The sequence below is a fragment of the Phlebotomus papatasi genome, chromosome 3 (assembly GCF_024763615.1).
Source record: "Phlebotomus papatasi isolate M1 chromosome 3, Ppap_2.1, whole genome shotgun sequence".
Lineage (NCBI taxonomy): Eukaryota > Metazoa > Arthropoda > Insecta > Diptera > Psychodidae > Phlebotomus > Phlebotomus papatasi.
Window position 1 is genome coordinate 89,028,015 of NC_077224.1, and position 26,059 is coordinate 89,054,073.

The 26,059-nt window shown below is 32.2% G+C and overlaps 1 protein-coding gene across 1 annotated transcript in view; it reads right to left on the reverse strand.

Moving 5' to 3' along the window:
- Nucleotides 1-26,059, reverse strand: part of LOC129806301 (protein O-mannosyl-transferase TMTC2) — a 203,710-nt gene that overhangs the window by 79,490 nt on the left and 98,161 nt on the right. The window contains exon 6 of the mRNA XM_055854773.1: nucleotides 1,087-1,172. Coding sequence (XP_055710748.1) covers nucleotides 1,087-1,172 — 86 coding nt within the window. The remainder of the gene's footprint in view (nucleotides 1-1,086; nucleotides 1,173-26,059) is intronic.

Consider the following 26,059-nt stretch of genomic DNA (forward strand, 5'->3'; position numbering starts at 1 on the left):
GCGGTTTGACGTTGATTTTATAGTTGATGTTGTTGCTGCCGAAAAGAAGTTAATTAGTTGTTGTTCTGGCATCCCTCTCGCGCCACAATACCCCAGCAGCGTACCCTCGAAAACACCACCCACAACACAACCAACCATCAAAATACGACAAATTCAACATTTTGGTACGGAATCTAAACAAAAAGCCAAAGGCAAGAGGGCGGGGTTGGTTAGAAAAACTCTGCAAGCGGGTTTGAATGACGTTTAAAATAAATAAACGTAAATTTAATTGCTTCAATCTATATAATGTGAAATGACTCCTCTCTTTCCTCTATTGATGTCTTTTTGTAAAATCATGTGCGGGTTGTGACAATCGTTAAAGTGAATGAGAGAGTCACTTTGTTGGCGCATTGTTCATTTGTTCGTCGTGACAAATGTGGTGGAAAATCAATTTGCATTTTCACTCTTCTATTGCTATATAGCTATGAATGGAAGGGTGTTTAACATGAAAACATACCCAATTACTCCAACATTTTAATGGCAAAACTTTCCTATATCGCTGTTTTTGGAAGAACATTACAGCTATGTCCTCGGAGCTTTCACAATTGTTTTTTTTCTCAGCTTGCTAATATAGACATTTGATTTTTTTCCAATCCTGTGCAATTTGCTGGATTTTTAAATTAGATGCTTGAGTAAGTTCCTCTGGTTGACCGTTGGATGACGATATTTAAACTTATTTGCATCGGGCAATACTACTTCTAACTTAATCATACAGCGCCATCTTTAGGCCTTAAATCATTATATATAGCACGGTAATCAGGAATGGAAGAGTATCGAGTTGTTATATACTTGGAGCAAATTTTCGTCAAAAATTCTTTTTTGACCGAATTTTGACGTTTTGACCTACAATCTAATTCTTCAAAATAAAATGAAATTTTTTTGCCAAATACTGTCTGTCAATGTGTAGACGCCTTAAGACTTCACCAAATTTACAAAATTGATCATTTTCAATATGGCTTAATTTTTTTCTAGAAGACTTCCTTTCCACATTACCCCCGGCTCTCCCCTATTTGTAAAATAATGGATAAAATTTCAAATAAAACTCACCAGCCAAAGATGGTCGAAAGTGAATTGCACGTTGGTAACTTTCTACAGCAGCCTCAAAATCCTGCTGGTTTTGAAGCAAAACCCCTCTGAAAGAAAAGAAAATATAGAATTTAAATAAATTTTCAAATGAACAAAAGGCTCAATGGTAGAATTTGGAACAGTTTATAAAGTTTATGTAGCATAGAATCTCAATGTTATTCCACCTGTGATATTGTTAAAGAATTTATCAATAACAATAATGTATTTGCACTGTAACAATATAGAGAATAATGTAAAATTTGGAAAATGTTTGAAATTATGCACATTTGAATAGAGTAAAATGTATGTGGCAAAGCTCAAAGGCACTTTATAACGCTTCAAATTCCGCTTTCTCTTCTCTTTCACAAGCTCCCTTCTGTTGAATGAAAGTCCACATTTCTGAGCTTTTCGCATCCTCCCAAATATGCATTCGAAGCTAGCATAAGTATTTTACAACCATGCCTCATTGTGTTCGGATTTAAGTTTGCTTTTGGGGATAAGGGACATCGCACGAAGCTTTTTTTTGTGCAAAATTATTTCTTTTTGTATATTTTGTCATAGAAATTTAGCATAATTTTATTAATTCGAATATTTTTGGGACAGAAAAAGCTCTATTCCTGTAGGATAATTGAATACCAAAACATGTTGGTATTGGGATTGGCTTTAAAGACATTGTGGGATTGAATTGATATACGTACTAGCCCTTCACTTAAATGCCTTTTGAAACTAATTAAAATTAAAGTCTGTTCTAGTCTTAAAAATAATATGGGATTGGTTTTCTCATTGTGGGATTGGTTTTCCCAATGTGGTATTGATTCTTTGATATAAATTTAACTAAAATTTGTTCTCCTCGGGCCTGAGAAAACATAATTTTGCACTTTCCAAATCCCAGACTACCTTATTCAATACCCTCGTTTCACATTCGCGCCGAATTTAGGAAATAATGCTTAAAGTCAATACATAAAAAAGTTTCTCAAACATGCAGGATCTTTCCTATGTGAAAAATGTTTTTGGATTGTTTTTTTTTACACATTGTGGGATCAGTTTTCCTTAGTAGGATTGATTCTTTAAGCACTGAGGTAACGAGGCAACTGATTCCATCTATTAATAGTCAAAATAAAAGCATTTTAGATGTTGGAACTGGAACGTTTCTAATGACATATACTATTAATGCGTGGTTTTTCTTATGATATTTTAAAACTGATCTTACTCATTGTGGGATTGGTTCTTTCATTGTTGGTATTGAATATTATCGGAAAATCTTATAAATAAAAGAAGCAATGAGAAAAATACGAGAAAACTCTTAGATTCTTATTAAATAAAGATAAATGTGTGAAAGATATTTGGGGATTTATCTTGCTCATAGTGGGATTGGTTTTTCCTTAGTGGGATTGATTCCTTAAGCACTGAGGGAACGAGGCAACTGATTCAATCCATTGACAATTAATATAAAAACACTTTAGATGTTAAAACATTTCTAGTGACTTATACTATAAATTCGTGGCTCTTGTAGAATATTTTAAGATTGATCTTTCTCATATTGGGATTGGTTTTTCCTAAGTGGGATTGATTTTTTATTGGGAATTTCACATAAATTTTAAAATCGCAAGAGAATAGCACTTTCTTATGAATTATTTAAGCAATTATGTAACGAGATAACTGGTTCAATCCACTGAAAGAATGATACACAAATAATTTAGATGCTAGAAAATTTCTATTGACATATATGTCATTCAGGCGCAGTTTCATTACTTATTTTAGGATTGATCTGTGGGTACCATAGACTGACTAGTCGCAGTTCCCGGGCCTGTTTTTTGGACCACCTCAATATATAAGTAATAAATAATAATAATAGGATTGATTTTCACACAGTGGGATTGATTTTCCCACTGTAGTATTGATTCTTTGCTCAAGTATTATCATGAATCATGTGAAGTATCATCGAAATTCGCATTAATAAAGATTCTGTGTAGAACGGCATCAGAGGTAACATAATGGAAAATTTTATGAATGAGTAAAAAAATTAGAAAACTATTAAAAAAAAACACTTTAAAGGCGAAATGAATTTTGATTTTTATTTCATTAAAACAGTTTTGCAAAAGACGTTTTGGGATTGATTTTACACACAGTGGGATTGGTTTTTCGTAATGGGATTTATTATTTGTTGGGAATTTTGTATCAAATTATTATGCATAGCTTATATTATGCTTATATTATGTAAGCAATGAGGTAGCGAGACAAATGCTTTAGTAGTCCATAATTTTGTAAGATGTTTTGGGATTGATTTTACACATTGTGGGATTGGTTTTTCTTTAGTGGCATCGATTATTTGTTGATAATTCTAGAGAAATCTTCAAATCACAGAAGAGGGGTTCCCTTTACATGAATTATTTAAGCAATGAGGTGACGAGATAAATTCTTCAATAGTCACCATGATTTTGTAAGGTGTTTTGGGATTGATCTTACCCATTGTGGTATTGGTTTTCCTTCAGTGGGATTGGTTTTCTTTCAAGATATTTGCCATAAATATTTAAAGCATGAAAGTTATGTGCGTAGCGCTTTAGAGTTAACTTTGTGGAGAATCTCATGAATAAGTTGAGCAATGAGGTAACTGATTTCATTAAATTTTACCATTCATCACATGGTTTATGTGTGTGTATATTGCATTAAATTCTCACCATTGCAACCAACAAAGCTCCGCTTTTGAAGGGTTAAATGTTAAAGTTTATGCAACAGAAATGGGTGGAGAAGAGAAGCAATAAAACACACGTTCACTGAGATAGATATAATGAAAGCCCGTCAACTGTTTGTTATCTCTTTGGTGCATTATAAGTTTCAATTTAGACTTTATTCCTCCGCCCATTCACCCCATTTCAAGCCCTCTCATCACCCCTTATCAATTCTAACCCATTCCATACATCCAACGTCCTCAGTTTGTGTATTTTAACGACGAATTATTGGATATTGCCACTCGACACGCCAACCTTTTGTGTTGAATTTACATCCAAAGCAAAACATTTACAACACATCCACCCTTTGCATTATAGGGAGGGTTTGGTGTTGAAAAAGCTTTTCAACTCAAGAGTGTGCAAGCTTTTGTGTCAGTTGAGACGAAGTGAAAGTTGCAAGCTTACTGAAAAAAGAAATTCTAAACTTCAATTTAAGAGAAATTGAAGACAAGAAATTGTGTAAATATTCTGAAGAAAAATGGCCAAAATACAGGATATACGTTTTTTTCTGATTTCATAACATTTATCAATGTAACACCGATCCAGACAAGAAACTAGAGTGACATCCTGACTCTACCAGATGGTCACAATATTGCTGTTTCATATCATAATTCTTCCATGAAAAAAAACTGAGGCAAAAAATAGTGAGAAAGGGCCAACAAATGGAGTCAAGTTATGATCATCACTAGTGAAACATGGGTGAGTAAATGTTTTATTCACCCCAAAATAACCTCTCCTCGAGTGGACATTTATAATGCTCCAACTCAAAGAGAGAAAACTATGTAATAATCCTTTGTTTTCGGATTACATACATATTTCGGCTCCCCCACTGAGGCAGTAATGTTTCGACAAAATATTGCTAATATAGAAACTTTTTGGAGAATATTCGTTGCGGTATTTATTTATTAAGCTAGTAAAATTGTTATTTTGGTCTGCGAAATATTTAATCGAATTTAATTTTGTATTTACAGTGTCCCATTTATTTTACTACTTATTACATTGTGGTATAATTTTAAACACAGTTTGGTATTGGTTTTATTCTTTGTGGGATTGGTTTTCCCACTGTGGTATTGATTCTTTGTTAGAAAAATCAAGTAAATTTTGCAATATTGAGTTATAAAATAAGTTATTTCAATTCACATTATGTTAATTTTAAAAAATTTTGAACATTAGAAAATTTCAAGTGACTTATTTGACTTGGACTTCAGAGAATCGTTATGGGATTGATCCAATACATTGTGGAATTGGTTTTTCTTTGGTGGAATTTATCTGATTTTAGATCAAATAATCAATATCACATTGGGAAAACCAATCCCACAATGAGAAAGACCAATCCCAAATTATTTATAAGATTGAAACAGACCTTCATTTTAATTAGCTTGAAAACGCATTTAACCTTGTCGCTGTATAAAATACCAACGGACGTTTGATAGAAAGGCTACTATATATATATATATATATATATATATATATATATAAATTCAATTAAATCCAATTCCACTTCTCTATAATTCAATACCAAGATGTTTGGGTATTTAGTTGTTATGTAGAATTAGAGATTTTCTGGTCTCAAAGGTGTCGAAGTTAACAGAATTATGTTGAAGAATTATTTCTATGATTAAATATAATAACTATAACAGATAATTTTGCACAAAAAGGGTTCGTACGATGTCCGTTATCCCAAAAAGCTTGTTCTATGCAAAATCTTATTTATTTTCTTGTTCAAGACAAATCTGGAATTTTTATAAAGAGATTTCTGAAGTTTGTCTAGCAATTAAAGCTTCCTCAAACAGGTCTAACAGAGTCTACGTGCGCCCGGTTCAACAGTGCTTAAAATAACGTATTGATAAAAATAAAATAATTATTAGAAAGTAATAAAAAGTAGTGTAACCATTAGGGTAATTAGACTTGACAAATGATTAGTTAAAAGTCCTTAATTAAGAACTTTACAAAGTCCTTAATTAAGTACTTAGCATTAAGGCTGAGTCATGTCAGAATAGATTGGCTATTCACCACAAAGCACTGAAATTTGTCACATTTTATTTGTTTATCAAGATGTTAGATATTGTACAACTCTTTAACCTCAGTAACATTAAACCTGCCGACCGTTTGGTCAAATGATAGACCGCATTAGGTAAGATACTCAAGAAGTTTTTCTTGGAAAAGAGGAAAAAATTAAAATGTAAACACTGAAAAATATATTACATGTGTATTTTAAGAAATTCATAAAGTTTGGTAGCAATATTGTACCGTTTAAATATGTATTAATTTTTAAACGGTTTTAAACTGGTCAATTTGATCGGTCTTGGTAAGTTTCGTGTTAAAGTTACGTACAGTGGGACCTCGATAGAGTCAAACCCCGATAAAGTCAATCTCCAAGAAAGTTAACCTGAACTTGCATAAACTCCGATAGAATCAATTACTCTTAAACTAAGTGTATTGCATAGTTCCATTATGATCTTTCCGGCTTTAAAGTGGGTCTTTTTGTGTACCAACATAGTATTATTGACATAAAAAAAATATTTTTATGATACCGACTTTGAGTTTTCGGCAAGGTTATAATAATATCAGGAGCATTATTTATAAAACGATGACGTCTATTCTGTATTACCGCACCATCCGCTTCCAAAATTTAAAATAGGGAAAGTTGAGGCTATTTTGAGCTATGGGGCTAGAATATTATACGACTTTTTCGCATATTTCTAAAGGAATCTGGGCCTTACAATTATTTTATTGAGTTCCACAATTGTTTTGTGGAACTAAATTACATTACGTTGAAGGCAAGTTTCCTTTAATAATATATGAGAAAACCGTATATAAAAGTAGCCCCACCTCTCCCTACTCCCTAATTTTGTTTTTTAAACAATCAGGCTTAAAATTTCGTTTTATTTATTTTATTTATTTATTCATTTTTGACTTTTGAGACAGAAATCTCTTGAAAGCATAGTGTGGTTGCATACGAAAGAAAAGAGAAGTAACAAGCGTCCACCGCCGTCTTAGCGTTTTATAATCGATAAGGATTTTTAAATGAAAAAATATTGCTCAACGACTGAGATCTTTGTTAAAATCACTTAAAAAATAATACAACATCTCAATTTAACAAAATTCCAGGATACTATACTGAATCGAATTTTGAAAAGAAGGCAATTATAACTTCGAGCACTCTGCGAATTTTCCATTGCTACTATTTTATCTTAATCATCGCCCGTCATAGCAGGTTTTCCTGTTTTCACTATGTATGCTCGAGAAGATAAATCACAAGATATTTTTCATCTTACATTTATTGAGAGCTTTTTTGTTACTCTTTTTTCTGAGGAACTTTAATACTTATGAGATTCGTATAGAAATATTGATTTTGTCATCAGATTTTTTGTTTTATTCTTATGATGAAATTCATATGTAGTAGATATTTTAAAACCTTAGAAGCTTAGAGAACTTAAATAGGGTTTTGTAGGTCTCCCAAAATCGATATCCCTCCGATGCTTTGGGGAGAGGTCTTTTGATGTAAAATAGATGATGAGGTACTTCAATTTGATAAATAGGATTTTCACAATGGATCCTAAAGGGAATGAGTGATACTAAAATCTATCATTTAACTTTGATTTTCTATTCTACCGAAATAAGTAATTCTTGCTAAGATTTGACATGATTGAAATTGAGTTAGAAAACTCAGCAATGGATTGCCCCTTAAATGTAATAAAATGAATTGCGATAAATGTTGGAAAAGTTTTCTATAAAATATCCAGAGAAGTTTTTCTGTCGTCTCACATTCTCCTTCAAATGCTTTATACTGTAACACCCCAGAAAAGTGAGCAACAACATTAATTGGGTGAGAAAGTTTTAGCGTTTAATATTAGTTTCAGTGTGTTAAATAAATATTTGTCCTTCGAAAGAATTCTCAATTGGTTGTAGTACGAAAGCTGGAGGAGGTCATCGTCCAACAATGTTATTTTTAGGGGTTGTCTGGAAAAATTTACTAGCAATCAACTTTGTCCAGATATATTTCTCATAATGCGCTGAAAGTATAAATTCAATCAACCTCCTTACAAATTACATATAATTGGTTGGTCGTAAAAATTTAACGATCTCCTTGTCTTGATTGTCTCAATTTTTCCTTGCCGGTCGTATCAAGTCAAGTGGAAAAGAGAGCACTTGTGGAAAACTGCAACTGGCAGAAAAATTCTTTTTCATCTTCACAATTTCTCCTATGCCTCTCTCAGTTTTCCGTAGAAAATCAATTCCAACTTTTGCTTCCTTTGCGTCAAAAGTGGCCAAAAAGAAGGGAAAACCTCAAGTTTTCTCTTCCAGAAAATACACTCAATGTCATTCTGAGAGTGAAATAAAAGAGAGAAAATTCAACTTTATGACCTCACTCTAATTTAATATATATCCTTCTATATATCACAATCACAAACATATAAAGGTTCAACTCCATGCGACAGTCATCCACCTTCGTAATATCGTTGGGGGATCAGTGGGAAAAAAGTCTAATTGACTGGAGGATTTTTCCACAACCACCACATACTGAAAATCTATATAAATTTTCCAAAGAGTCAAAGTGACTCACTCAAACTTTCAACCACCTCAATAAAGTTCAACTTGATTATCTGAAAACTTTGCTTCACCCGTAAAACTCTCCGATGAATTATTTCTCGCTGATTGATTATACATTTTATTGCAGAAGCACTTAAAAAAAAAATAAACGTAAATCAAACCCAATTAGCATGTACAGATAATCGTTACGGGCTGCGCAATTTTACAAATTGAAATTGAATATTACTACAGCCACTTGTACCATGAAAATGGGGTAGATTATGACTCATTTTGCATTTATTGCAGAAGAAACTTTTTAGAGAAATATTTTCTGACCCTGAATCTCAATACGAGTCTTCTAGTGGTCATTATAGCGTAATATAGTGGTAAGTTCGGAATAATATGTTCGTCTTGTTGGTCACTGTATAAAATGTTAAAGGATCTATTTCTACACTGAGTGAGAGAAATCCGAAAAAGTTAAAATAACATTCCGGAAATGTTTATTTTACCTTGCAGTATTGATCCGAAATCGGTGTAAATATTATGCGTTTTAGGTGTATTAGGGGTTAAATTTGCCCTTTTTTCATGTTAAGTTTACCCCTAAAGAAGTGTAAAATTAACATTAAAAAATGTTGATATATTTTTACACCTAAAAATTGTTAAAGTTATGAAAAAAAGTTAATCGCACCCCCGTTTTTTTCTTAGTGTAGTGACTCCAATTTTTTTTTTAGAATCTAAGAACCTAAATTTTACTAACGTGACATTGAAGTCATGAAAACGTTATTCGCATTTAAATGTCTTACACCTGACCCTGAGATCTGTACACTTTCATATCTCTATACGCAAACAGCAATTTTGAATAAGATTACCGTTGGATGTATGTATTCTGGATTCAAAAAACGGGTCCTGTGACGGTCATCAGAGCGTCAAATGATGGAAAATGGGGAATAATATGACGGTTATTACGAAGGTCATTTGGCGTCATAATAACTCTGAGATTACTATCCTATGACTAAAATATGACGCGCCAAAATGGGCTCTTTTAGTGACTTCCAGTGTCCCTATAAAAATCTTCACCTCATTGGGTATACCTGAGTCGCAAATCCCAAGCTTTACAATGACTAAAGTGTTCGTATGCTTTTTAATAAATGTGACTAAGCTCTTCTATATTTTAAAAACTACAGGAAGGTGACTTGTTTTTAAAATATATTGCAGAGTCGTATTTATTCAGAAACATAGGAAAAAATTAGTCATTGTAAAGCTTGGGACCGTGTAAAGCATGGGCACTTCCCTTAGTTGATATTTTCGCGTGTTTTCTCAATAATCTTGTAGTCAACATTGGGAGGAAAAGCTCCTCCGGTAGAGAAATATGCTGTGATTTAGAAAAAAAAACAATACTGACAAAAATTAAACAAAAATTATGCAGTGTTTTGCTTGATAAATACTCGGAGTATTTTTTTGAAAAATTAAATTTTGTTATTCAGGTGTTTATTCCTGTCTCAGGAGTGTTGTGTGATAAAAGTTTTGTGTCTAAAAGACTTATGCCCAACGCACAATGACTTTGTTTTGTAAACATAATTTGAAAATGAAAAGAATCGTAGGAGCTGTTTTCTAAATAAACAAAAAAACATGGTTTTGGAGAGGTAGAAAAGGTTGAAGAAAAAAGACTGATCTAGACAATGTTGACTTATGGGGGGGGGTCGTCGAAGATCAGAAGTCGATATCTCTTACCGTTTGGCTTCTAGCCGTGTCATAAATTGAAAAAAGTGGATTATAAACCTCCTCTCTTTTGGAGTCTGAGCAGTAAAAATTGTAGTTAGGATGTAAAAATATTTACAAAACAAAATTAATTGTGTACATCATATTATTGAGAAATAATGGATAAACATGAAGATCTGCAGACAATAGAGGAACTTCTGATTCTTCTTTTTTTACTTTTAAATACATTGGAACTCCATTCAAGTATTTTTTCATTCTTATAGAAATACTTTAATATCAGTTCAGAGAACAAAATAGAGAATATCATATAAAAAAAACTTTGAATAGAATATTGTTTTGGATAAGCTAGACAATATTATCACATACGCATCAATGGGATTAATCAATAATTGAAGATAGTTGTGGGGGTTGTGGGTAATTCAATAAATCGTAAATGCGTCACAGTGTGGACACTATAATAAGGAATCTGATGGAGATTGAACGTAAATAGATGGAAATCAGGATGAGAATTTCACATTAACTTTTACGACTATTATCTTGTGAGCATTCAATCGAGAGGAAGCTTCCAAAACATTCCTATTTTGTTCAATACTGCACTGTGGTCCATTTTAATATTTCATTTTCATCCAAACAATTAAATTTATACATCATTTGTGTTTCCACACATGGTTTTTATCGGATAATATATAAATAAAGATGTCATGACTGTCTAGGTCTACAAAATTGGTTTCCTAACAAGCTTTTGAATTAGTAATGTTGTTTATTGGTTTAACGTTTATGGACTACGGAGTTATGCTCGTAAATCACCTCTGAAGTTACTTTATACGTATTAAAATCGGTTAAGAAATGCGTCTCCAGAAGGGGAATTCTGTAACAATATGACAATGTCACATGACAAATTTAAGAATTTTTATGTGCGTAAATTCGGAAAAATAATTGAAAATCAGATTTACATCACTTACTAATAGCTTCATAGAGCTTCTTGCAATGGCTATTCGATGCTCATTGGGCTTCAGTGTTGTCCTACTCCCAAATTTTCTCACGAAAATTTGTCATATGACATTGTCATATCGTTACAGAATTCCCCTACAGGAAATGTTCAGTCTTTGACCTTGAGCAACTGTAAAAAGGAATGACTCAAGGTCACTCAAGGAAGGATAGAGGTAGAAAAACGATAAGAGTAATGTATAAGGACCCAATGTTGACTTATGGAAGGAATGGGGGTCTTCTGGTGACCGCACGCCAGTATCTGAAACTGTTTGGCGTCTTTTCAACGTCTAATCGCCTATAATAAATAAACGGATAGGATTCAAAAATATATTTGACTTAAAATCGTAAAAATTTATTATTCGATATTACAGGGGCATGACTCTAAACTTTATCAATTTTATTGTACTACTTTAATTTTCTACACAGCAAAAGAAATCTATTAAATTGCTTATAAATGTTTGTGAATTTCTACCGGGGACTTGCAAGATGTTCGTAATTCGTATAAACCACCAAAAAGTTCGTAAATGTTTTTACCTTTTTGTAAACTTCGTTTGTAAAATGATCAATTAACGAGCATTTGTTGTTCTTTTATAAATTTTTTTTTTCGTAAATGTTTGTTTCTACTGAGTAACAAAATACTCGTAAATCGTATATACCCCGAAAAAGTTCGTAAATGTTTTTACTTTTTCGCAAACATTGTTCGTAAAATGATCATTTGACGAGCATTTATTGTCCTTTTCTAAACCTTTGTTCGTAAATGTTTGTAAACACACAAAAAGAAGTTCGTAAAACTTTGTCATTTGTTCGTGAAGTTTTTTCAGACACCAAAACCTTACAAACATTTATTCGAATATTTTTGTTTGTCTGACCAAACTTTACGAACAAATGATAAAATCTTACGAACATTTTTTGTGTGTTTACGAAACTTTACGAACAAGTGTTTGTAAAAGGATAGAAAATGAACGTCAAGTGACGATGTTACGAATAATATTTGTAAAAATGTACAAAATTTTGCGAACTTTTTTGTAGGTTAGGCAATTTATAAGCATTCAATAAGTCTCCAGTAGGAATTCACAATCATTTACAAACAATTTAACAAGATATTTTTTCTGTGCAGTAAAAGATAGTGATAAATTTACTCTCTCCATGGGCTTTAACTGCAAAACAGACAGCTTCTATATATCGCTATCCCCATCTGCATATAGAAGAATTGCTGATGGAAGAGACAACTACAACTCAAGAGAAAAAAAAGTTACAAAATCCAGCAAAAGCCGCTCAAAAGTTTCCCAAACACATTAAATGTTCACGTAAAATGGGTAGAAAAGGTAGAAAACATTTGAAAGATGGAAGAAGCTTTTCGTTTTAATCATCTTATCAAAGTTTATACTTATTAAGTTGATGGAAGGAATATATGATGGAAAATTCACATGATGTTGCACATCTTGCACGAATGAATGAAACTTTAATTGCTCACATGCCTTTTTCTGTCTTTTACTCGGATTACAGCCAAACATTTTCGGGGTACATGAGATATAGAGCTCTCCTCATACTCTATCAGCAATTTAATCCTACACTATTTCCAACACCCAAACCTCCAGTATAAGAACTTTAATGCGGGAAGATACTATAAGTGCTCTTAATGCAATAAAATGTGAATCACATTGAGTTTTTGATGGGAAAAGTTAATGGCGCTAATGAAAGTCAATGCTTCAACAGAATGCAATGGAAGATTTATGTGTTGAAGTTTCTTGAATGCCTGCCTTCTTGTGAATCTTCATATTTTCTGTTAAATCTATATTATCCATACAGTTAATTTTCAAATTGAAATTCAATATCATGTAACTCTCAATATCCAAATCTTCAAACTTTTAGCCATTGTCATCACAATTTCAACAATAACAACTTAAAGTAATTAAAATCAGAAAGAAAAACAGGAAAATCTAGAAAATCTTTTCTTCAGTTAAGTTTAAAGGGTGGAATATATAGTCGATAATATTAAATTATTATTGTGTGTCTACCCCAATAGAACACAAAGCAAAATGATGGTGTTTATCTGTAATAGCGATCGAGTCATAAAAAGCCTTTCTATTCAATTTACAAAAACCTTCCACACATTCGTGCAATTGACATTAATTATTTTATGACACGATCGTAAACTAAAGACCATTTTATTCGTCTTCTTTTCCACAAAAAAAACTTTATTTCACCAAAAAGAAACCAATAATTTTGCCATATTTTTCACCCTTTCATCAAGGTAATGCCATAATGGAGCAATTACATTGAGAGATATATCGAAATTTTAGTACAGTCAAATATATTAAAGGGAAAATAAATTTTAGCACAAACAGGGATTAATTTAGTGCACCACATTTTGTCTGTAAATTCTGCACAATCACTAAAACGAAAATTGTAAAACGTTTTAGGGTTTGTGGAAAATCAACATTTCATGTTTTTCTTTCGACTGAGTTGTTTAAATGTTAAATCGAGAACATAGAGATTAATTTGTACTAAATTTCAGGTACTAAAAAAGCAAAATAGTTGCCTTCTTTCACAGAACAAATAAAATTTGTTGTCGCTTGATTTATCTTTAACACTAAGCTTAAAATTATTATACGACGAGGAACAATTTAATAGGGGACACAGGGGCAAAAAGCAACAAATTGAAAATGTCAAAATATCTTCCAAAATAAAAAAAGATAGCGGCTTCATTTTCTTCCATAGATAGCCTCCATAGACCATCTAAATTTCAATAAGAACAAGGAATTAAATTCCCAAAAAATTAAAAAAAAAAAATATTGAAATTTCTGACCCTATTTTGGAAATATTTAATTACTGCAGATATCAATTTTGATCTATTTATTTTCCAAAATTGATGCACTGATAAATAGTTCCTAAATTATTTGGATACTTGGAATACGAAGCCACTATCCGTTTTAGTATTCTCTAAAGATTCTTTTCTCCAGAAATTCTTATATTAAAAATAATCGCTTGGGGTAAAAAGTAATAAAAGGAATGGGGCAAAAAGTAACAGTAAATGAAAAAAATTCTGGTGCCTCACTAATAAAAATGATGATAAGAATTATGTCGTGTTTTACTGGATTAAAAGGAACACAAAACACTTCTTACTATTATTTTTATATTTTTGTTTTTATTCTGCACTTAACCTTTTAAGGACGAATAAAACACTGGTGTCCCAAAAATAAAAACTAATTTTTCAGACTGTTTAGAAAACAAAATAATTTTCTATAGTCAAAAAAAAATGTTTTTGTTTTTGGGATATCGGTGTCTTACTCGTCTTTAAAGGGTTAAGAGACATTTGCTCGGTAACTCTTCGGTAGATTTCGTCAAATTCTCTCACCAAATTCGCCTTCTTCGTCTTTTCATAATGGTTAAATGGCTTTCTCTTGCCAAAAATAGCATTTGGAAAATAACTCGAAAAGTTATTTTCTCGTTCAGATAGAGAAAACACTGTTCTACAAAGGTACAGAGGAATAAATTTCCTATGAAAATATGTCATATGGCAGATAACATTTGTTAATACGTAAATGTGGACAATATTTTCAAAAATTTAACACAATTTCCGTGAAATACACTTATGGGAATGTGCTCATGCTTCGCACGATCCTAAACTTCGTAATGACTAAATTGGATTAAATCTTTCCTATGTTTCTGAATAAATGTAACTTCACGTCTTAAAAACTGGCGCTTATTAATCATTGCTACACTCAGAAAAATAATCGAGTAAAATTTACTCGAATCGATGTTGAATTAACTCTTTTTCGTTGTGATTTTCGATTAACTATATTTTAGAGTTGATTTTACTTCTATTTATCGCTAAGAAATGGCGAACTAGCTTTTTGCAATCAAAGAGAAAATTTGTATCGTTTGAAGGTTAACACGATGTGAACTGCCCTGCATTCCCTTAATCTAGGAAATGTTTTTTTTTGGATTTTAGGTGCTCTTAGCTCAGATTATACCAAAGCAATTTGACATCACTTTGTGTAAAAGTTTTTTTTTTGTCTTGAAATAACCTAGAATTCCTAAGAACTATTTTGATTTGTAAAACCGACACTAGAGGCGCTGCCCAATGTGTCAAATGTAAGATCTCTGTGCGGAGTCCATTCACTGAGGGTGAGAGAAGTCCGAAAAAGTTAAAATAACATTCCGGAAATGTTAATTTTATCCTGCAGAATTGATCCGAAATCGGTGTAAATATTATGCTTTTTAGGTGTATTAGAGGTTAAAGTTACCCTTTTTCATGTTAATTTTGCCCTTAAAAAAGGTGTAAAATTAACATTAAAAAATTTTGATATATTTTTACACCTAAAAAGTGTTAAATTTATGAGGAAAAAAAGTTAATCGCACCCCCGTTTTTTTCTCAGTGTTAGAAAGGTGAAACATCTGTAAACTTTTATTCAAAATTAACATAAAAACAGAGAAAGGCATGAAAACAATTTTTAAGTATAAGATATCTGTACATTCAGGACAAAATGAAAAGAATGGGGAATAAAATTTCCAATAACGGAAGCTGAAAATATTGAGGGTTGGCTGATATCTGTTGAGAATATTAATGAGAAAAAATCGACTTTCTCTGAATTTTCTAATAATTAAATACATACGCGTTCCTATTTTTTTGAAGAACTTTTAAGAAATAAATTTTTTGTTCACTGAATATTCCGGAATCCCTATGAAATTTGTTAGAAAAAAAATCTCTTGATCAATTTTAATCATAATTTAGTTAAAATAATAGAGTTTTCGAGAAAATCCATCTAAGAAATTTTGCTTCATTGAATATCTGAATATTTAATGGAGAGAGGTTTCTACTCATTTTTCCGCTAGCATATATATTTTTTTTCTTACATGAAAATTTAACATTCCTATCACGTTGTGTTGTTCACAGGCTCCTCATGAAAATTATGTCGGTTCTCTAATCTAATTTTTTTACTGTCCTCTTTTTTTCTATTTTCAACATCACGAGGTCGGTGTCAATTTTTTGGGCTTACAATTTGGCACTTTGCATTAAAATTAAATTGGAGAAAATTAATGCAAATTTGACTGTGAGACTTGTAGTCATTATAATTTATCATTAGGAATCAGTATAATGTCCTTTTCCGGCCTTTTTTTCCCCTCCTAGAATTTTACACCCTTTTTTTCTCTTTGGTTCCCATGTCTTGATCTCTTTTCAGTATTCTACGGCAACTATATAGCACACATCAACCCTTATAATTAAGCTTTGATGTAATTAAAAACCCTCATCCAAAGTACTCTAGAGCTATATATGCATGTGTACGTAAATCTCACTCGCCTCAACATATTTACATTGATGAAAGCTCCCTAACCATAAGGGTTCTGTACTCTTATTTCCATCAAACCCCTTCTTTTCAACCCATTTCATGCACATTCCCTTTGGCAGTTTAACCACAATTTGATTTCACTTTTTTCCTCTATTTCTTTTGTCAGTGTAATTATTGTATTCCAAAAAGTTAGGAAGGACTGTGAGAGAATGAAGAAATTAAAAATCAATTCACCCGGGCTAATGTTTTTTTTGTAGGTTCAACAAAAGGGTTTGGTTATTAAACATAAATAAATAAATAAAAGTACCTTTAAAAATTTGTGGAAACTGCCCTCTTTTTTGGAGTTCGAGCAGTTAGAACATAAATTTACATTTAATTGCATATTTAATCCTATAAAATTTGTGAGCTAAAACTTTGAATATTTCGAAGTGTGTAAAAAATCCTTAATATTTACTCCGCAAGAGGGCACTGATTTCTCCCGCGAATGGCGCTGACAACTGTTCCCAACTTGAAGCTTTCTATCGTACAGTCCCATCATATTGAATAAAGTTTCACAAAAAACTTTCGTATTACTCTTTTCTATATGAAGTTGTTAATTATTGCATAAATTCTCAAAAAATAACCTTAAATTTAATAGCTCATAAACCACTTATATTGCTCAATAAAGTGTTCAAAACAGTTCAATATAATTGTAGGAAGAATTTAGTATGTAAAATGAAAGCAATTAGAAATTGTTCTTAATGCTAATAGGCAATTAAGTCCTGCTAACTTTTTTTTGATACCGATAAATTTCATTAAATCCTAAGCAATTCCTATTATTTAAGTGATTTCTTTTTAAATACCCCAGGGGGCTTGTTCATAAACAAATTACTATTCAAAATTTTTTAAAAACGTCTATTTATATTTTTTTTCTGTTACTAATACGGATATGAATATATTACGTTGTCAAGCCTCTTCATGAACTTTGTATTTTTCTTCATTTATGTAACACACATTAATTATTTATAAGTGAATTCATTATTTTCAGTGAATTTTAAATTGATCCAAAAATAATATAGAAAGATAACAAGGATTGTAATTAGAGTGCTTTCCTATGAATTGATTAAATTATAAAGTCATATAAAATCTTTACATTGGATTTATATATAAAGCTTATCCCACTATGACTTTATATAATTTTTTTTACGTCAGAATTAAAAAATACTGATATTTTTATCAATAGGCCAACTGACAAATTTCATTTTAAACATTTTGTTCGAAAACGTTCATATTTTGTATATAGTGTACGAGAAGGTACAATTTAGAGCAGCATTATACTATTTCACAATTCTCTGTTACGTATTTTCATTCCTAGGCAATAAATTTTACCTCGACCGAAGTATATCTATTACGTTAAAATTAATTTTTCCTACCTGTGTATCAGTGGTTTCGATTTATTTCAACATTAGGCATGACATTAATAATTAACAGTATAACTTTTTAATCGAAAACATACCAAAAAATTATCGAATAATGCCTATAACAATTCGACTGGGCTTTAACGTAATGTAATTTAGATAGATTATGAAATTGTTAATATATATTAATTTATGGTAAGTTTCAGTTTCTTTAGAAATATGCGAAAAAATCGTATATCAATGTAGCCCCGCAGCTCAAAGTAGTCACACTTCCCCCTACATGTAGAAGACTATTTCGAAATTCTTATACTTATTTTTAAATAACCAATAACTAAAAGAAACCCAGCTAAACTATGTTATCTCTAATATTTATTCATAATCATTTGGCAAATAGGTTTGGAAAATAAGTTATAGGGGCAATGTACTGCCTGGAATGCGCCAATCTTTCAGAACTTCAATTTTTCTTTGAATTTTTAAAACAAGAAATTTGTTCTATGAACTGGGTACGGATCAAAATCCCGAAAGCCAAAATTCGAAATTACTAAAATTGATATAGCCACTCCTATGATTGTACCTACGCATGTTAATGCAGAAGAAAATTTTATGTATTTTGGGAGATATCATTCTACATATTATCCTTTATGTAATTTCATCCCCTTCAAGATTTAGACTATTCGGGATTTTGGCTTTATGGGATTTAGATTTTTCGGATTATGGGTTTCAGGATCTAGACTTTTCGGGATTTCGTTTCGATCCATTCGGGGTTTTCGTGGTCAGCATTTTGACCCATCAGGAATCTTGTATTTTCGGGATTTTGGTTTACAGGATTTTGGCTTTTGGGATTTTAGTGTTTTCAGTTCTAATTCTTCTGGATTTTGATTTTTCAGAATTATGATTTTCGGGATTTCAATCCGTTCGGGATTTTGGCTTTTTGGGATCTCGGGTTTCGTGATTTTGGCTTTTTGAAATTTTGGTTTTTGGAATTTCGACCCGTTCGAGATTATAGCTTCCGGGATTTTGGCTTTCAGGATGTTGTATGTTCGGGTTTTTGGTTATCTTTATCTGATTTTTCGGATTTTTACCATTCGCGATATTGGCTTTACGGGATTCCGGTTTTCGGTATTTTGGCTTTTGAGATTCTGGATTTTAGGATTCTGGCTTTTCTGGAATTTGGCTTTTCAGAATTTTGGTTTTCGGGATTTTGGCTTATGCGAGATTATGGATTTCGGTATCTTGTCTGTTTGGGATTTTGGCTTCGACCCATTCTAGATTCTGTCCCTTTAGTCATTTGTCTTTTCGGGATTTTGGCCGGTATCGCTACAAATTATAATTATTACTACAAACTATTTTCTATTAATTTCGATTACTAAAATAGAATTTATGCTTCAAAGTTTGTCGAATTCAAAGACAGGCCTTAGGTCACTTTCCCTACAGTCCAGTCTTCTTCTCTACAGAATCTAATCTTATCTTTTGATCTAAAATTTAACCATAAGCTGATTGAGGTTTATTACTATCTTAACTAATTCAGTACACAATACGAAAAAGCTTTCCGAGGAGGACCTTTGAATTGAGGCACCTTCGTAATAGCACTTTTTGTCGTATTTGTAAATTGAGCTAAATTTTAATAATAAATTTGAGGTTTAATTGCACCATGATAAGGCTCAGTTTCATTTCCGCCGTTTGGTTTTGGAGGCTGGTCATCAACGCTAAGACGGCGGCGGACGCAAGATAATGAATGCCTTATTGCTTAATGAACTTTGTATCAGTCGTGTATGCTTAAGTGTAATAAAATATTATTATTATTATTATTATTATTATTTAAAAATAAGCGAAAAGAGCTGTATTTCAAAGGTGCCTCAATTCAAAGGTGCCTTACTTTCCCCTATGAGAACTAGTTACAATGTGAATTAATTATTCGAAGGCAAACTGTATGGATATGGATGGAGGATTCATATACGTGAATCCTCGGAAAAAATAAATTAATGTCGTAAATATAAATTGGGGGAAGCAAGTGTCACTGCATTTGATATCTTCTTCGCAATAGAAGGGAAAAGAACTTATTTAATAAGGATAAAGTGAAATGGAATGAGATTAAGAATAATTGTATAATTGATATAGCTTTTGTCGCACTCGTAACAATTCCCTTCAATGCAGATTTTATTGGATGAAAGCTCCCAAATAATAATATGTACGTACACACACCAGAAAGTGGAAATCCATTAAGAAGGAAAACATTTCACCATCAAATTGAGTAAATTCCAATTTATAATTGAAAATTGTCATCGTAAATAAATTTGTCTGGGACCAAAGTGAAAATTACAACATTTATATTGCTTCTTATGGGGGGAGGGAGGGAGGGAGGAAGGAGGTTTTCTTCTTCAAAATCTCCCCTTAATTCTATTAAATTCACTTTCATGCTCACGTTCAGTGTCTGTGTCCAAAATTATCTTCTGGAAAATCTCACACTCTTTTTTTATTCATTCCAACATTATCATTCATCCCATTTATCCAGCAAAATGCCACTGTGAAACTCTATTTAATAGGACGATTTGTTTTCCTATTTTACATTGAAGCCTGAAAAACAAAACGCACACACCCTTCTTAGAAATTTCCTGTCTGTGGTGGTGTCTAATTTCAACAAATTTCTGAGTTTCCGGAATTATTCTAATCTCTAATTAGATCAAAATACAGAGTACAAACACTGGTCTTGGAATTTATTTAAGTGTCTGTCTGTTGGTGAACGTTGTCTTCCCACTTCTGCTAGCAACAACCCTATATATATATATATATATATATATATATATATATATATATATATATATAAATATATATATACATCTATATATATATTTATATATATGTTCATATATATATATTTTCACACCAAACCCACCCACAGTTTTGGAGAAAGGCGCCCGAACTCTGGGCAAGATAGAGCAGGGAAGATATTCCGCGTGAATATGGAAATGTGGCAAATGAATAGCAAACGGAAGCATGAAACGAGAATTAAATGAAAATAGTTTATTTATATATGTGTGGGAAAAGGGAAATAAGAGATATAGAGAGCGAGGATTGGTGTGAGAATAGAATGGAAATATTCTTGGGGTTTGTTCATCTACTTGAATTCTTCCACAACCATTCTACCTTCTTCCATCTTGATAACATATAAGAATAAATGAATGGTGTGCTGAGAGACGATAGTATTTTCCATTCGGAGCTTTTACTTCTCAAGCTATTATTGTCTTTTGTCCATTCACTTGGTAAATTAAGGCCTCATTCATACTTGAGTAGTTTCAAAATGCATTCCAAATGTACTGAGCGACAGTGAGTCTTTGAAAATTCCATCGGGTGGTTTGTGTCTGTGATGAAATCACAATTTATCTGGCTGTATCGCAGGACTGACCAGTAGGGGAATTCTGTAATTTTCGTGGCATTGTCACGCGTGAGTTCGAAACTTGACAATGCCATTCAAGCTTTTCTTCTCATATCATATGATTTCGAAAATGCAATTCATTGTATTTTTAATGAAATACCTTTACTTGATGATTTTATGAAAATACAGTACATCTTGGTTTATTTATTTAACAAAATTCATTGCCAGAATTGAATTGCCAGAAATCTCAAATATGTGACTTCTGACAATGCCACGGAGCTAAAATGGCAATGTCATGGCTACAGAATCGCATTTTCGAAAAAGTTCTCCTAAGATTCGAACCCAAATTTGTCATGTGGCATTGCCAGAGCGTTACAGAATTCCCCTCCGGAACAAGTGCTGGAATGGCAAATTACACAATTAGGCAAACCGACAACTGAGTTAGGGATGAAACGTATAATACTGTTTTTGTCACGCAGGATCATGTGAAGGAGATCCAACCCCCTTCGCAATGACCTCAGATCATGCTTGATATTTTTATGACCAATATCCCACCACAAAAATGAGCCTTACGGGGAAGTAGGACACCTTTGAAAGTCACCTTTGAAATTGTGATTTTTCTCGTATGTTTAAGTGGAATTGAGCCATATCATAATGTAATTTAGCTTCTCAATCTGTTTGTGTAGCTAAATTATATCACGATAAGGCTCAATTTTATTTAAAAATAAGGTGAAAAATCCCAATTTCAAAGGTGCCCCACTTTCAAAGATGTGCCGCTCTTTTCTCTGTGGAAAAATGCAAATAACACCCAAATTGCCGATCTCCTGAAGTCATCGATTTAGGCGTTTTACGCGTCCCTTTTCTTAGCTCTTAAATTAGTCTTTTTATATTAAATTAATCTCAACCGCTATCGAAGTAATAATAAAATAATTGTTAAAAAACTCAAGTGTTTTATTCATTGGAGATTAAAGTTTCTCGAAGGGATAAAAGGAGAATAGGGAAAATAGATTCAAACCGGATCATAACCTTATTCTTCCTCTCAGATATACAGCATATCACAGAGAAGGTGGGCATTGTTGAACAGGAGAATTCCAAAGGCGTTTCGTATACTATTCCAGGTACTTAATATCACAGTCAGGGAAAAGACAGGGAGATTTCTAAAAGGTTTCTTATTTGATAAGACAGGTAACAAGCCCACACAACCTCAAATACATTCTAAAATTTTGCTGTAAAGCCAAGACGCACACCATTTTAGTCTTTTACATAACCGTGTATCCTAGTGATTGAGTTTCCCCAAGAGAAAAGACATTCAAAGATCTGTTGCGGAAGCAAAAAAAGGCATTTGTACTTCCCGTTTCGCCCGCGTGGTGGTTGAAGTGTTTCGTGTTCGAATTTCGAAGTGTCCACGTCAGTCTTCACTTTTTTATGGAAAAAGAACAAAACAACAACGTTCGTAATGTTCCTATCTAATTATTTATTCCCTTTAGGGTGGAAGGAACACATATTGAGACTTTAAGAACTCGTGTCAGGACCTATTGACACCTTACTCTGTACAATTTGGAATACAAAATTTTAACATTTATCTTTATCAGAAAACGTAGAATAATGAGAAAACGTTATATTACTTACATTTTATTAGATACATTAAATAAATTTCAAGATTTTGACAAAAGTGTCAATAGGGGTTCCCTGTCGAAGAGGTGTTCCTTTGACCTTATAAGCATTTTTTTATAAATACAAGTAGTAGTGTCTTGGATAAAAGGCAAATTGAACTCTATTTGCACAAAAAGTCGTTGATGTTCGAAGAATTCAAACTTAGTTTCGAATATTCACACCAAATTTTCACACAAGGTGGGTAAAATTTATGAAGCATCCCACTAAAAATAAAGTGGTTAAATAATGTTATGCAGTAAACGTCGATTCTTTGTGTTTTTCCTTCCAACGAAGTGCAGATTTGCACATTTTGACACTTGAGCATTTCGAAATTCGAACAGGTTGTATCTCAGCCACATTGCGGAATTATCAAGAAGTAAAAACGCCTCTTTTTGGCTTTTCAAATATATCTTGGAATTTCTCAAACTCTGTTTGTTAATGGTAAAATTGAGCAACTTTTTTGAAGATTCTTATTGAAGTTCGAAATTGTGTTTTAATTTTTCGAACATTAACGATTTTTTGTAAATTAAACTCTAGCTGTGAACACATCGAATAACGATATTTTTTCACCGGAGCTTTTTTAAAATAAAATAAAAATATTAAATGGGACAATATTATTTATTCTGCGAGAAATAAAACTTTTGAGAATAATACTCTTTTACGTAACCCCAACATAGTGCTTGAAAGTAGTGCACATTTTCATTTTGGTTACCCCACAAATTGCACCGCTATGAATGAAGCCTTAAAAGAAAATTGTGGGGTAAAACAGGAACTGTAGAACACTCATCTATATGAGTATAAATTACTAATATTTTCCGTTTTTGATGATTTATATTAAACCGATCTGTAAAGAAAAGTATAATAAAAAAAAATTGTACATAAGAAAGTATGTTACATGGACATGCGTACATATATCCATGAAGAGTTTCTTCAATCTGACTTGATTGGTCTTCAACCTGATGGCTATGTACAGTCAACTTTTGCCACCATGTTAAGAAGCTTACCAAGTGGGGAGAAAATACCCTCTTATTCCTTCACAGCACGACAAAATATGAAACATAACGCGAGACATTTACTCTTGGCACAAGTAACAAAATTATTTTTGAGTCTCACAACATACCACGTCCTTTAAGCTTTTCTGCTCGAGGATTAAAGTTTCCTCCCTTCGCAATTTGATGCGGGGAAAAAGCTCATGGGCATGTGAGTGAATGGGAAAAGAATGAAATACATGACAGTTGTCCTCCCCAAGGGATGAGCTTGACACTCAAATGTCCAATTTGTGGATGAATTTCACACACTGTTTTGGGGAAGAAGTAGGATAAAAAAAAACACAAAAAAAAAGAGAACAACCCTCAAACACACCATAGAATGAATATCCCCGGTCAAACTTTCCAACAAATTTATGTGAAAATTTGTTAACTTTACCCACCCTCGCAAGTCCATTTTGTGTGATATTATCGAAAAGTGGTATAGAGGACTGATGTAAAATTCGGAGTCAAAGAAGGAACAAACTAATTAAATGTAACTGGAGCAAAACTAATGGCAATTCTTTGGTCCATTCTCATCTATCTCTCTTCTCTGCCCAACTAACTATATATACATATATACTTTCTTCCAAAATTACCTCACATACACATCTCCTTGTGGGATTTTCTTCCAATGCTATATATATATACTTTTCTGAGGGAAAATGCAAAGGGATGCATTTAAGTTTTCTTACTACTTATACCAAAGCAGAAACTTTTTCAATTAAATAACATTCAAACATGGAAATTGTGTTTGGTATCTTTCTAATAAATTTTATACTTAGTTTCTTTATTATTACTTTCCTTTTCCACTTTGCTGTTTCACTCCCTTTGTACATTTTATTTTCATTCTCATTTATTATATTATTTTTTTCTTCTTTGCAATTTACAAATATTCACTGGATGCTAGAGTTCAAACACACTATTAATATTCCGTTTGCCATTATTTTAAAATGAGAAAATGGTTTAAAAATTGACTTAAAAAATCAGGTTAATCTCTCAAGAATAACTAAAGAAGATTAACTAAGCCAGAATGAGAGTAATCAACAATGATCTGAAATCAAAGGTGTTCCAAGATTATGTTTTAGTTTAGTAGTTTAATGCGATTAAGAACGTCCAACTGTGCCAGATGTATTTAGGCATTATAAATTGCTTTAAAATATCTATTACATAAAATTTACAGTCAGTAAAAAGGGATGGCAAACCGTCCCAGGTTTTGCGAAGTGCTCGAACTCATAATTTAGATGCAATACTTCAAAAGTAGGGGAGACTGGGGTAAAACTTGTCAAAACGCAATTATTTCACGAGCTCTGAGAAAACTTAAACGTTTTATAGTGAGCATATTATTATAGGAAATTTATTCCTCTACAATTTAGTCGAAGATAATTTTTCTCTATTTTAACGAGAAATGTACTTAAATTGAGCTAATCAGTATTGATATTTTCTGTAAGCCAAATATTCCAAAAATAGGGCTCAAATTTTCATTATTTTTTATTTCACGTAATTCTTCCTCGAATCCCTTGAAACTCTGTAAGTTTAAGAAGGTTCATGAAGACTGTCCATAATAAAAATTTTAAGCCTCAGTCCCTTTTAGTTTTTAGAAAATAGTGAATATTGAAATTTTCGTTTTGACAAATTTGCCCCAGTCTCCCCTACTCTTTCGCATCATTTACCGTTTACTGGTTCTCAACCGATTTGGGCTGATTCATAAATCACTCAAAAGATCCCACAAAATAGCCTTAAGAGTAATAGAATATGTCGGAGATGTGCAAGAACCGTTTAAAACCAAACATACGTCAAATGAACCTTGTACGTCAATGGTCAAAACGCTACCTGAACAAACTTATGTTGACGTTTATTCGGTTTCAACGGTTCTTGCACACTCCTGGAATAGATTTTCTGAGGAAAATCAGTTATCGTTTCATACCCGGTACATTACCGGTTTCACAACCGATTGGAACCGATTTATTATTCACTCAAATAATTATCATCATTAATAATTAAAATACGTCTTATAAGCAATTTACCTGGATTTCAAATAAAAAAAAAAAGATGGCAAAGCGTCCCAGCTTTGGGGAATGCTCGAATATATGAGATAGTGCACATATAGCTATCTGGGAATTATGGTTTTGCATGCTTTTTAGGGTGTATATCGGTTTATTTACGATTAAATTCCTTCACAAAATCAACCAAACTTAAATAAATTGGTTAAAAAGTGTTGCCTTCCAAAGTCCAAGCCTTT